The 13,823-nt window shown below is 46.5% G+C and overlaps 1 protein-coding gene and 2 pseudogenes across 1 annotated transcript; 2 read left to right on the forward strand and 1 right to left on the reverse strand.

The window, feature by feature from the left end:
- The first annotated feature begins 6,264 nt into the window (after positions 1–6,264).
- LOC129023552 (U7 small nuclear RNA) lies at positions 6,265–6,332 on the forward strand (annotated as a pseudogene).
- A 268-nt stretch (positions 6,333–6,600) lies between these two features.
- LOC129023546 (U7 small nuclear RNA) lies at positions 6,601–6,644 on the forward strand (annotated as a pseudogene).
- A 2,265-nt stretch (positions 6,645–8,909) lies between these two features.
- Positions 8,910–10,694, reverse strand: LOC129006962 (coiled-coil-helix-coiled-coil-helix domain-containing protein 2-like). The gene has a single exon (XM_054437333.2). The coding sequence runs from the start codon at positions 9,794–9,796 to the stop codon at positions 9,374–9,376; it is 423 nt and encodes a 140-aa protein (XP_054293308.1). The 5' UTR covers positions 9,797–10,694; the 3' UTR covers positions 8,910–9,373.
- Between the last annotated feature and the right edge of the window lie 3,129 nt (positions 10,695–13,823).

The raw sequence follows: 13,823 nt of genomic DNA on the forward strand, positions 1-13,823 counted from the left end.
TTCTCCCCATGTGATAGTCTGAAATATGGCCTCGTGGGAAGGGAAAGACCTGACCGTCCCCCAGCCTGACACCCATAAAGGGTCTGTGCTGAGGAGGATTAGTATAAGAGGAAGGCATACCTCTTGCAGTTGAGACAAGACAAAGGCATCTGTCTCCTGCCTCTCCCTGGGCAATGGAATGTCTCGGTATAAAACCCGATTGTACGTACCATCTACTGAGATAGGGAAAAACTGCCTTAGGGCTGGAGGTGAGACATGTGGGCGGCAGTACTGCTTAACAAAGCATTGAAATGTTTATGTCTATGCATTTCTAAAGCACAGCACTTGATTCTTTACCTTGTCTATGATGCAAAGGCCTTTGTTCACGTGTTTGTCTGCTGACCCTCTCCCCACTATTGTCTTGTGACCATGACACATCCCCCTCTCTAAAAAACACCGATAAGTAATCAATAAATACTAAGGGAACTCAGAAGCCAGTGGGATCCTCCATCTGCTGAACGCTGGTCCCCTGGGTCCCCTTATTTCTTTCTCTTCACTTTGTGTCTTTTCCTTTTCCAAGTCTCTCGTTCCACCCAACGAGAAACACCCACAGCTGTGAAGGGGCGACCCACCCCCTTCAGTCATGTACAAGATGAAGAGAGGCAACATCCGAAATTGAAGACATTATTTCTTGAATGTGGCTTAAGAAATGTGGACACTTAAAACTACCTTGAAAATAAGAATAGTAGATCCTGAGACAAAACTTGGGTAATAAATAATAATAATAATAATAAAGAATAGATTTTATCTTGTCTGGAAATAAAGATGTAATGTGGAGTGGAGATTCAGTTTTCATTTGGTTCATTAAGTCTATACGGCAGTAAAACCAGTAAAATAAAAGGTTTCCATTGGCAGGAGTGGGGGTGGCTCATACCTGTAATCCCAGCACTTTGGGAGGCCACAGCAGGAGGATCGATTGAGCCTAGGAGTTCAAGACCACCCTGGGCAACAGGGTGAGACCCCATCTCTACAAAAAAATTTTATTTTAATTTTATTTATTTATTTATTTATTGAGATGGAGTCTTGTTCTGTTGCCCAGGCTGGAGTGCAGTGGCGCAAGCTCAGCTTGCTGCAACCTCCACTTCCCTGGCTCAAGTGATTCTCCTGCCTCAGCCTCCCAAGTTGCTGGGATTACAGGCCTGCACCACCATGCCCCGCTAATTTTTATTTTTTGTTTTTCTTTTCTAAGATGCAGTCTCGCTCTGCCATCCAGGCTGCAGTGCAGTGGCGCGATCTCAGCTCACTGCAACCTCTGCCTCCCAGGTTCAAGTGATTCTTGTGCCTCAGCCTCCCGAGTAGCTGGGATTACAGGCACCCACCACCACACCTGGCTAATTTTTGTATTTTTAGTGGAGACGGGGTTTCACCATGTAGGCCAGGTGGGTCGTAAACTCCTGACCTCAGGTGATCTACCCACTGGGCCTCCCAAAGTGCTGGGATTACGGGCATGAGCCACTGCACCTGGATACAATCTCTTTTTTTGTTTTTTTGAGACAGAGTTTCACTCTTGCCCCCAGACTGGAGTGCAGTGGCACGATCTCAGCTCACTGCAATCTCCGCCTCCCAAGTTCAAGCCATTCTCTTGCTTCAGCCTCCTGAGTAGCTGGGACTACAGGAGCATGCCACCATGCCTAGCTAATTTTTGTATTTTTAGTAGAGATGGGGTTTTACCATGTTGGCCAGGCTGGTTTCAAACTCCTGACCTCAGGTGATCCATCTGTCTCGTCCTCCCAAAGTACTGGGATTACAGGTGTAAGCCACCGTGCCTGGCGCAAAAATTTAAAAAAAGAGATGGGCATGGTGTCACACACCTGTGGTCCCAGCTACTCCAGAGGCTGAAGTGGGATGATCGCTTGAGCCCTGGAGGTCAAGGCTGCAGTAAGCCATTATCATGGCACTCCAGCCTAGGTGACAGAGCAAGATCCTGTCTTAAAGTTTAAAAAAGCTTCCATTGGCTGGGTGCAGTGGCTCATACCTGTAATCCCAGCACTTCGGGAGGCCAAGGCGGGTGGATCACAAGGTCAGGAGTTCAAGACCAGCCTGGCCAAGATCGTGAAACCCCATCTCTACTAAAAATACAAAAAATTAGCCGGGCACGGTGGCAAGCGTCTGTAATTCCACCTACTCGGGAGGCTGAGGCAGGAGAATCGTGTGAACTTGGAGGGTGGAGGTTGCAGTGAGCTGAGATCGCACCACTGCACTCCAGCCTGGAAGACGGAGTGAGACTCTGTCTCAAAAAAAAAAAAAAAAAAAAGCTTCCATCATTCTATAAATCCTCAATGTATTGTTTCAGCAGTACTAATTTAATGCCAATATATTAAGTTTTACATTGTTAGGCTATCACTGTTCTTTTGATAACTGAATTCTTTTTCCTCTGAGGATTTGGATTTGACATTGCATTTTAACTTTTATGTAGTAATTGATATGTGCCAGGGCAATGATAGACTGCAATCTACCCCCAAGTCCAAGCATCATCAATAACTCTTGTTTATCCTTAGAGAGTCAAATGGTAGGCATTTCATTTCACCTATTTCCGTTCAACAAGGACACCAGATTCATTAAGGGGCTGGGTGCGGTGGCTCACCCCTGTAATCCCAGCACTTTGGGAGGCTGAGGCGGGCGGATCACTTGAGGTCAGGAGTTTGAGACCAGCCTGACCAACAAGATGAAACCCTGTGTGTACTAAAAATACAAAAATTAGCTGGGCATGGTGGTGCGCCTGTAATCCCAGCTACTTGGGGGCTGAGATACGAGAATTGCTTGAACCTTAGAGCCAGAGGTTGCAGTGAGCCGAGATCATGCTATTGCTGTCCAGCCTGGGAGACACAGTGAGACTCCATCTCAAAAAACAAAAAAAGATCTGTTTTGAAGGTAAAATTGTAAACCTTGAAATTAAAAGGGCAAAAATTTAAAGGAGCCAAAAACTGTATATCAAGTATTTGGAAAGTAAAGACTGAAAGTTAACTTGCATTAAAGTCACAAAAACTTTTATACTCTTTTCTTTTTCTTTTTCTTTTTTTGAGATGGATTTCCACTCTTGCTGCCCAGGCTGGAGTGCAATGGCGCGATCTTGGCTCACCACAACCTCCGCCTCCCAGGTTCAAGTGATTCTCCTGCCTCAGCCTCCTGAGTAGCTGGGATTACAGGCATGTGCCACCACGCTTGGCTAATTTTGTATTTTTAGTAAAGATGGAGTTTCTCCATGTTGGTCAGGCTGGTCTTAAACTCCCAACCTCAGGTGATCCGCCTGCCTCAGCCTCCCAAAGTGCTGGGATTACAGGCCTGAGCCACCGTGCACAGGCTATATACTCTTTTTCTGTAAATGCTTTTTGCAAACAACAACTGTGGATCAGAATAGCTGCATTTAAAACACATTTTGGGACTTTTTTTTTTTTTTTTTTGAGACAGAGTCTTACTCTGACGCCCAGGCTGGAGTGCCAATGGTGTGATCTTGGCTCACTGCAACCTCCGCCTCCCAGGTTCAAGTGATTCTCCTGCCTCAGCCTCCCGAGTAGCTGGGATTACAGGTGCACAACACCACACCTGGCTAATTTTTGTATTTTTTGTAGAGATGGCATTTCACCACATTGGCCAGGATGGTCTTGAACTCCTGACCTCATGATCTGCCCACCTCAGCCTCCCAAAGTGCTGGGATTACAGGCATGAGCCACCGCACCCGGCTGGGGCCTTTTTTTTCCAAGAGACATGGTCTCACCCTGTTACCCAGGCTAGAGTTCACTGCAGCCTCAACCTCCTGGACTAAAGCAATCCTCCTGCCTCAGCCTCCCAAGTAGCTGGCACTACATGTGTGTGCCACCATTCCCAGCGAATTTTTATCTTTTTGTAGAAATAGGGGTCTTTCTATGTTCCCAAGCTGTTCTTGAACTCCTAGGCTCAAGCAATCCTCTTACCTCATCTCCTAATGTGCTGGGATTACAGACATGAGCCATCATGCCCTGTTTGAAACACATTTTGTTGTGTCAATATTTTTAGATAGTTAGAACCTGGTCCTAAACCGTAAAGTAGGCTTGATTCTGTAATAAAAATGTTTACAACTATCTTGACACATAAAAACCTTTTTAAAAATAGACACTCCCTGAAGTCCTTTGTTCACAAGGTCACACACTGATGCTTAGGTGTTCCAGCATCTAGTATGGCCACAGTAGTCTTTTTTTCCCCATCTTTAGAAACCTACACGGGAACAGCAGATGGAACAGATCTGAATCCACTCCACTGTGTGTGTGAATGAACACTCCCTTTTGCTCCATGCCGAAATGCTGTATATCTATTTTGGATTGTATATTTGTGTGTTTATGCTTTGATTCATAGTAACTTGTTATGAAATTGATTTGTATTGAATACAAACTGCAAATAAAAATAAATCAATGGCTGAAAAAAAAGTCAATACAGCTTCTCCATTTTTCTCTTGGAACGCTTGCTCTTGGAACCCAGCAGCCATGCTGTGAGGAAGCCCAAACTACACCACACGGTGAGACCGCATGGAGAAAATACGCGTGGTTGTTCCAGAAAGCTGCTCAGCTGAGAGGAAAGCTGATTAGTGGGAAAACCCACCAAGCACAGAAGTGAAGACACTTTCAGAAGACTTCAACCCCTAGATGTTGAATCATCTCCAACTTATGAGTCTTTCCAGATGAGGCTTCAGACATCATGGAGCTGTCTCCACCGTATTCCCTTTGAATTTCTGACCTACAGAAACTATAAGCATAATAAAACAAAAATACAAAGTAAAACCAAAATGAGATACCACTTTATGCTCACTAGGATGGCTATAATAAAAAAGACAGAGTTGGGCGTGGTGGCTCATACCTATAATCCCAGCACTTTGGGAGGCCAAGGCAGGCAAATCACTTGAAGCCAGGAGTTCAAGGGCAGTCTGGCCAACACGGTGAAACCCCATCTCTACTAAAAATATAAAAATTAGGCCGGGTGCAGTGGCTCACATCTGTAATCCCAGTACTTTGGGAGGCCGAGGCGGGTGGATCCCGAGGTCAGGAGTTCGAGACCAGCCTGACTAACATGGTGAAATCCCATCTCTACTAAAAATATAAAAATTAGCTGGGCATGGTGGTGTGTGCCTGTAATCCCAGCTACTTGGGAGGCTGAGGCAGGAGAACCGCTTGAACCCAAGAGGTGGATGTTGCAGTGAGCCGAGATTGCGCCATTGCACTCCAGCCTGGGCGACAGAGTGAGACTCCATCTCAAAAAAAATGAAAATAAAAAAATAAAAATTAGCCGGCTGTAGTGACATGTGCCTATAACTCCAGCTATTCTGGAGGCTGAGGCAGGATAATCGCTTGAACCCTGGAGGTGGAGGTTGCAGTGTGCCAAGAATGTGCCATTGCACTCCAGCCTGGGGGACAGAGGGAGACTCTGTCCAAAAAGATACTCAAAAAAAAAAAAAAAAAGGGCAGATGATAACAAGTGGTGATGAGGATGTGGAGAAATAGGAACCCCTAATAGACTGCTGGCGGAATGTAAAATGGTGCAGCCACTTTGGAAAAAAGTTTGGCAGTTCCTCAAAAAGTTAGACATACAGGATAGGCACAGTGGCACATGCCTATAATCCCAGCACTGTGAGACTGAGGTGGGAGGATCACTTGAGCCCAGGAGTTGGAACCAGCCTGGTTAACATTGTGGGACCCCATTTCTTAAAAAAAAAAAAAGGTGTGGGGGCCAGGCGCAGTGGCTCACGCCTGTAATATCAGCACTTTGGGAGGCCGAAGCAGGTGGATCACTTGAGGTCAGGAGTTCAAGACCACCCTGGCAAACATGGTGAAACCCTGTTTCTACTAAAAGTACAAAAATTAGCTGGGTGTTGTGGCACACGCCTGTAGTCCCAGCTACTTGGGAGGCTGAGGCAGGAGAATTGCTTGAACCTGGGAGGTGGAGTTTGCAGGGAGCCGAGCTTGCACCACTGCACTCCAGCCTGGGCAACAGAGCAAGACCCTGTCTTAAAAAACAGATAAACAAGCAAACAAACTTAGACAAAGAGTTACCAAATGATCCAGAAATTCTACCCCAAAAAATATACCCAAGAAAAATAAAAATATACATCCACACAAAAACTTGTACACAAATGTTCATAGCAGCATTAGTCATAATAGCCAAAAAGTAGAAACAAGTATCCATCAACTGATGAATGGATACATAAAATGTGGTATATCCATATAAAAGAATATTATTTGGCAACCGAAAAAGAAGTATTAGTGCTACAGTTCTTTTAGAATTTGTCTAGCAGGGCCGGGCACGGTGGCTCACGCCTGTAATCCCAGCACTTTGGGAGGCCGAGGTGGGTTGATCACAAGGTCAGGAGTTCAAGACCAGCCTGGCCAAGACGGTGAAACCCCATCTCCATTAAAAATACAAAAAAATTAGCCGGGTGCAGTGTCAGGTGCACGTAATCCCAACTACTCGGGAGGCTGAGGCAGGAGAATCGCTTGAACTCGGTGGGCAGAGGTTGCAGTGAGCCAAGATCGTGCTACTGCACTTAAGCCTGGGTGACAGAGTGAGACCCCCATCTCAAAAAAAAAAAAAAAAAAAAGAATTTGTCTAGCAGGTTTTCTGGTCTTCACTGGAAAGCCCCTTTTAAAATAAGAAGTATTGATATATACTACAATGTAGATTAACCATGAAAATGTTATGCTAATTTAAAGGAACCAGTAACAAGAGATATATACTGTATGAGTTCATTTATATGAAATATCCAGAAAAGGCAATCCATAAGAGACAAAGTTTATTTTATTTATTTATTTATTTTTTATTTATTTATTTTTGAGGAAAAAAAAATAAAACCTGCCACCACGCCCAGGTAATTTTTTTTTTTTTTTTTTTTTTGCGATGGGGTGTTGCTTTTTTTGCCCAGGCTGGAGTGCAGTGGCGCGATCTCGGCTCACTGCAAGCTCCACCTCCCGGGTTCACGCCATTCTCCTGCCTCAGCCTCCTGAGTAGCTGGGACTACTGGCGCCCGCCACCGCACCTGACTAATTTTTTGTATTTTTAGTAGAGAAGGGGTTTCACCATGTTGGCCAGGTTGGTCTCGAACTCCTGACCTCAGGTGATCCACCTGCTTCGGCCTCCCAAAGTGCTGGGATTACAGGTGTGAGCCACCGCACCTGGCAGACAAAGTTTATTAGTGGTTGCCTAGGGCTTGTGGAGAATCGGGGGATGGCAGTATATGGGAAGTGACTGCTAATGGGTATAGAATATCTTTTTGGAGTGATGAAAATGTTCTAAAATTGATTTGTGGTGTTTGTTACACACACCTGTGAATATACCAAAAACCATGGAATTGTACATTTTATTTATTTTTTGAGACAGAGTCTCGCTCTGTTGCCCAGGCTAGAGTGCAGTGGCCCGATCTCGGCTCACTGCAACCTCCGCCTCCTGGGTTCAAGCGATTCTCCTGCCTCAGGCTCCCTAGTAGCTGGGATTACAGGCATGTGCCACCATGCCCGGCTACTTTTCTATTTTTTAGTAGAGAGAGGGTTTCTCCATGTTGGTTCGGCTGGTCTTGAACTCCCGACCCCAGGTGATCCATCCGCCTTGGCCTCCCAAAGTGCTGGGTTTACAGGTATGAGCCACCGTGCCGGCTGAATTGTACATTTTAAATGGGTGATTTTGTGATACGTGATTTAATCTCAATAAAGTTGTTAAAAATTAGTTTTGAAAAGTTCACACTGGCTGCTGAGTGGAGAATGGGTTGTACTGGGCAAAAGGAGAAACACAAAAATGTTTATGGGGCTAGAAAGGTGGCGACAAAAGACAGAGAAGCAGGTGGATTAGAGAGATACTTTGAAAAGTCAACAGGACTTGCCAATGGGTTGGACCTGGAGAATGAGGGAGAGGGAGGAATGACTTCTGAGTTGAGGGAAAGTAAACCCAAGAAATGATACATGATCAATAAATCCCCGTATCCAAGATGTACTCTGTGTTGTACTAGGATTCAGATCCAAGATTCAACTCCTTGGAATGGGTTAGGGTTGGATTTAGGATATTTTACAACACCCTCCCACCTAGATCCAACAAGCTTATGTGGCAGACCCGCCTGCTCATAGTTCTGCTCACTGAACTCTCCCCACCACCCCCTGCCTCTCTTAAGAGAATCACTTCTGTAGCAGTTCCCACAGCTCTTTGCCCCTCAGCTGCTTTCCTCTTGGGCCTCACCCCTTTTGGACTCTGCTCAATAGCCTCTTGGGATCTGGCTCAGAGTGTAGACTCCTACTTTTCTCATCACTCTATGAGACACACTTTGAACCTCCATTACCTGTGACCATAAATGGCTAGAGATATTTCCAGTCCTTAATTTTAAGTCAGGATGGGGTGGAGTGGAGGTTGAGAGCAGGGAGAGCTCAGAACCCAGAATCCTGCTCTAGACCAGCAGTGCTACCAAGAAGAATAGGTCCCATTTATTGATCAACGCTCTGTGTCAAGCACTTTCCAAATGATTGCTAACATTTCCTGAATGTTGACTTGGTGCCGGACACTCTTCTAAGCACTTTATGTGTATTGAGTCACTTAATTCTCACAGAAATCCTAGGAGGTATTATCTCCATTTTACAGATGAAACTGAAGGATAGAGGAGGGACAGTCTCTTGCCTAAGGATACACAAGCAGTACATGACAGCACAACGATTCAAAGCAGGTAATCTGACTCAAGCTCAGTCCTCACCACCAGTTTATATTGCTACACGTAAGACTTCACTTCATCCTTCTAGAAGTCCTCAGAGATAGGAACTGTTAGTCATCATTCCCATTTCATGGATAAAGAAACTGAGGCATGGGGATTTTAATTAATGTACACGAGTTCACATAGCTAGTAAATGGCAGACTCTCCAAATTGGAAGACAGTTGTGGAGTGAAAATATTTATTATTTGTTGATTTTTTTGAGACGGAGTCTCATTCTGTTGCCCAGGCTGGAGTGCAGTGGCACGATCTCGGCTCATTGAAACCTCTGCCTCCCAGGTTCAAGCGATTCTCCTGCCTCGGACTCCCTAGTAGCTGGGATTACAGGCATGCTCCACCATGCCTGGCTAATTTTTTTTTTTGGAAGAAAATGACTTTATTCTAATTAACTCACAAAGAATAAAATCATAACAGCTAGTTTAAGGAGGCCACACAAACATTTGCTCAGTCCCAGATTCTACAGAGTAGGAACACCCCCTCTTCCATTTCAATTCTGAAGCAAGGAAGCTAGGAATGACAGAAGTTTAACTGATGGTTACACTTTATACCCTCACTATCAATTCTATTTTTATACTAAATTAACTTAGTTATCAGAGCTGATTTTCCATCTCTCCAGGTTGAACTTCTTGATTAGGCCAATCCGTTTGCAAGTCGGCACTGTTTCAGCATCTCACTGAAACCCTCACAGAGCTTGATGTCACCCTGCTTCTGGGCACACTCCAGAAACTGTTTGATCTCATAGAAGCAAGGCTGCTGCTGCTGTGCCGGCTGGGTTCCCTGAGGATCCTGGTAAGTGATGAGAGGCCTCGCAGGCTCAGCATTACTTCCTCCACTGAAGCCCCCAGTAATGGCATGACCCAGTGTGTGCCCCACAGCAGAGCCCACAGCCACGTCAGCTGCAGTGGTTGCCATCTGGGCCATCAGACCTGGCTGCCGGGGCACAGCAGCAGAAGAGCCAACTGCAGATGGGGGTGCCGCTGCTGGTGGCTGAGCGACTGGTGCTGGCCTGAGTGCAGCTCTCATCTGAGGGGCCCGGCTGGCCGGAGGGGCCATGCGGGAGGTGTGGCTTCGGCTTCCAGGTATCCTAGGTAGGCGACGGCTCGGCCTCCGGACGTGTGACAACCAACGAAGAGCTAAGCGACTTCTTCTGCCTGGCTAATTTTTGTATCTTTAATAGAGACGGGTTTCACCATGTTGGCCAAGCTGGTCTCGAACTCCTGACCTCAGGTGATCCGCCTGGCTCAGCCTTTCAAAGTCCTGGGATTACAGGCATGCGCCACCACTCCGAAAACATTTATTTCTAACCTTTAAAGCACAAACTCTCTGCCTATACTAATTACATGGGGAGTCACCTTGCTGTGCTCCAAAACGCTCACTTTCATCACCACATGGTCATCACCAGCAAAGTTTCGTTTCTTTTCTTTTGAGTGGCGTGATCTCGGCTCACTGCAACCTCCGCCTCCTGGGTTCAAGCGATTGTCCTGCCTCAGCCTCCAGAGTAGCTGGGATTACAGACGTGCGCCACCACACCCGGCTAATTTTTGTACTTTCAGTAGAGATGGGGTTTCGCCATGTTGACCAAGCTGGTTTCGAACTCCTGACCTCGAGTGATCCCAAAGCGCTGAGATTACAGGCATGAGCGACCACGCGCCCGACCTTCACCCATTATTTGTCAGGAAATTTCTGGCCAGCCTAACATTTGCAGGTGTTGACGTAACTAAAAGCTTCTGTCTTACTTTGAGGAAATGCTCTTGCACAACTGAACTAGCCTCATTGACACAATTCTGCACCGTTTCACTGCTTCACCATAGCCAGCCCATACAAGTCTCAAGCGCCGGTTTCCTCTCTTTGGTCGCACCAGCCAAAGCCAGGACTTTGTAAAAGGATAGGGCGGAAACCCCGGGAATACCTCGCCTCCGCGCCCAGCGCCACAACTGCCTTCGCGAAAAGCTCTGCCAAAGGGCGGTTGCGCGCATCACGTGCCTGCGGCGTAATCTCCCACTGGGCAGCGGCGCTGGCTCACGTGACAAGTGCAGACCAATGCCTGGCGTCCGCGCGTTTGGCTCCTGGTTGCTAGGCGACGCCAACCCGATTCTGGTTGCTGGAGTTTATCCTCGTGAGGTTGCTGTGCGAGTTTCGGACTCGGCTCAAGCGCTTGGATCCCTCCAGCACCTGCGAGGGCTACTGGCTGCCGCTTTCGTTCTGGCGAATGTTCGGGGTGGCAGTACCCCTTCGAGGCTTGCACGAGGGCGTCCCGGCATCCGCGATCAAGCGGGCCCTGCTGCTTTTGGGGCTGACCCTGCGGCTGGGGTGCTGCGGCGTCGCTCTGGCTATGCCCGGTCCACTCACGGGCTCCCTGCTTTGGCCTGCTCGGCTCAGGAGAACCGGGCCCGGCTCCATTTCGGGCAGTGTTGGACAGGGAAACTAGTGCCTGCCTGTAGTGGTCCCAGGCATAGAGCTTCCTACAGCTACCTTGTGGCTTAGTTCAGGTTTTGTTGCTTTGGCCACCGAGGAGAAATGTGCAGTAGGGACACTGTAGGAGTCTGCTTACCCGAAATGGTTTGTGTCTTTAATAGCTGTTGAGTGAAAGGTGACGTGTTTCGATTAGATATATATGTGTGTGTGTGTGTGTGTATATATGTGTGTATTCCCAGAAGTGAAAAGACTTAAATATTCTTTTTTTTTTTTTTAAATGGAGTCTCGCTCTGTCGCCCAGGTTGGAGTGTAGTGGCGCGGTCTCGGCTCACTGCAACCTCCGCCTCCTGGGTTCAAGCAATTCTCCTGCCTCAGTCTCCCAGTAGCTGGGATTACAGGCGCCCACCACCACGCCTAGCTAATTTTTTTTTTTTTTTTTTTTTTTTAGTAGAGACGGGGGTTTCACCATCTTGGCCAGGCTGGTCTTGAACTCCTGACCTCGTGATCCACCCGCCTCGGCCTCCCAAAGTGCTGGAATTATAGGTGTGAGCCACTGCGCCTGGCCTAGGATTTTCAATCTAGAAATGGTCGTGGAGTGTCTGGGACTTGTATGTAGCTCGCTGTTTATTAGAGGGTTTGGTATTTCACGTGTATTTAATTTATATTTGGATTGGCTTTTACTTACTTTTCTAATCAGCCTGTGAACTAAAGTGAACAAACAGGTTTCAGTGCCCTTTTTTTTCAGACATAAGGAAACATGACTGGAGAAATTACAGTCATGCATTGTTTAACAGAGATATGAGAAATGCATCTTAGGTGACTCTATCATTGGAATATCATAGAGTTTTTTTGTTTGTTTTGTTTTGTTTCTGAGACAGGGTCTTGCTGTGTCGCTCAGGCTGCAGTGCAGTGGTGCCATCACAGCTCGCTGCAACCTCGATCTGCTGTGATCCTTCTGCCTCAGCCTCCTGAGTAGCTGGGACTGCAGGCCTGCATGACCATGCCAGGCTAATTTTTTAAAATTAAATTATATATTTTTGTATATTTTAATTTTCTTTTTATAAAGAAAGGGTCTTGCTATGTTTCTCAGGCTAGTCTCGAACTCCTGGTCTCAAGCAATCCATCTGCCTCAGCCCCTCAAAGTGCTGGGATTACAGGCGTGAGCTACCATGTCTAGACCCACAGCTGGCTAATTTTAAATTTTTTTGTATAGACAGGGTTTCTCCCTCTGTTGCCCAGTCTGGTCTCCAACTCCTGGGCTCAAGCAGTCTTCCTGCCTTGGCCTTCTAAAGTGTTGGAATTACAGGCATAAGCCACTGAGCCCTGCCCATAGAGTGTACTTACGCAAACCTAGATAGTATAGCCTACTACACACCTAGGCTGTATGATACAGCCTACTGCTCCTAGGCTACAAATCTCTACAGCATGTTATTGTACTGTATACTGGAGGCAATTGTAACACAATGGTTGATATTTTTGTATCTAAACATAGAAAAGGTACAATAAAAATACAATATTGTAATCTGATGGGACCACTCTTATATGCAGTCTGTTGTTGACTAAAGATTGTGTGACATGTGACTGTATTTCCTCAATGTATTGCATGGAGAGGGCCAGTGCTTCTCAAATGTGTGTAGTAACCACTTAGGAATCTTTTTTTTTTTTTTTTTTTTTTTTTAAGATGGAGTCTCACTCTGTCACCCACGCTGGAGTGCAGTGGTGCGATCTTGGCTCACTGCAACCTCTGCCCCCTGGGTTCAAGCAATTCTCCTGCCTCAGCCTCCTGAGTAGCTGGGATTTCAGGTGCACACCACCACGCCTGGCTGATTTTTGTATTTTTAGTAGAGACGGGGTTTCACCATCTTGGCCAGGCTGGTCTTGAACTCCTGACCTCGTGATCCATTCCCCCGGCCTCCCAGAGTGCTGGGATTACAGGCGTGAGCCACCGCGCCCGGCCAGGAATCTTGTTAAACTGTATATTCTGATTCATTAGGTCTGGAGCAGATCCTGAGAATTTCTGCAGTTCTGACAAGCTGCCAGGTGTAGATGATTCTGCTGGTGTGATGCACGCCTCAAATAGCAGTGGCCCTAAGTGACACGGTTAATAGCACAATTGCCTCCTTTCCATATCTGATTCTTATGCCCAAACAACAATTTCTTAATATTTATGAAATTTCAGTTACATATGAAGAGAAAGTCATAGGATGGAAATGACAAATAGCGTTGCCAAGATAGAATTTTTATTAAGGATTCATTTTGCTTATTTTATTACTTGACAATCTGATAATTCACAATATTGGAAATAATGGGCTTAAAAGTATCAAGCTGGCCGCGTGTGATAGCTCGTGCCTGTAATCCCAGCACTTGGGAGGCCGAGGCGGGTGGATCACCTGAAGTCAGGAGTTTGAGACCAGCCTGGCCAACATGGTGAAACCCCCATCTCTACTAAAAATACAAAAACTAGCCGGGCATGGTGGCGGGCGCCTGTAATCCCAACTGTTCGGGAGGGTGAGGCAGGAGAATTGCTTGAACCCATGAGGTGGAGTTTGCAGTGAGCCAAGATGGCACCACTGCACTCCAGCCTGGGCGACAAGAGCAAAACTCCATCTCAAAAAAAAAAAAAAGTATCCGGCGGCGCAGTAGCTCACGCCTGTAATCCCAGCAC

This window comes from Pongo pygmaeus, chromosome 1, assembly GCF_028885625.2.
Source record: "Pongo pygmaeus isolate AG05252 chromosome 1, NHGRI_mPonPyg2-v2.0_pri, whole genome shotgun sequence".
In the NCBI taxonomy this organism is placed as follows: Eukaryota; Metazoa; Chordata; class Mammalia; order Primates; family Hominidae; genus Pongo; species Pongo pygmaeus.

Excerpts from the sequence above, each read along its gene's own strand:
- LOC129006962 (XM_054437333.2), bottom strand. The coding sequence starts at position 9,796 with ATGGCCCCTCCGGCCAGCCGGGCCCCTCAGATGAGAGCTGCACTCAGG.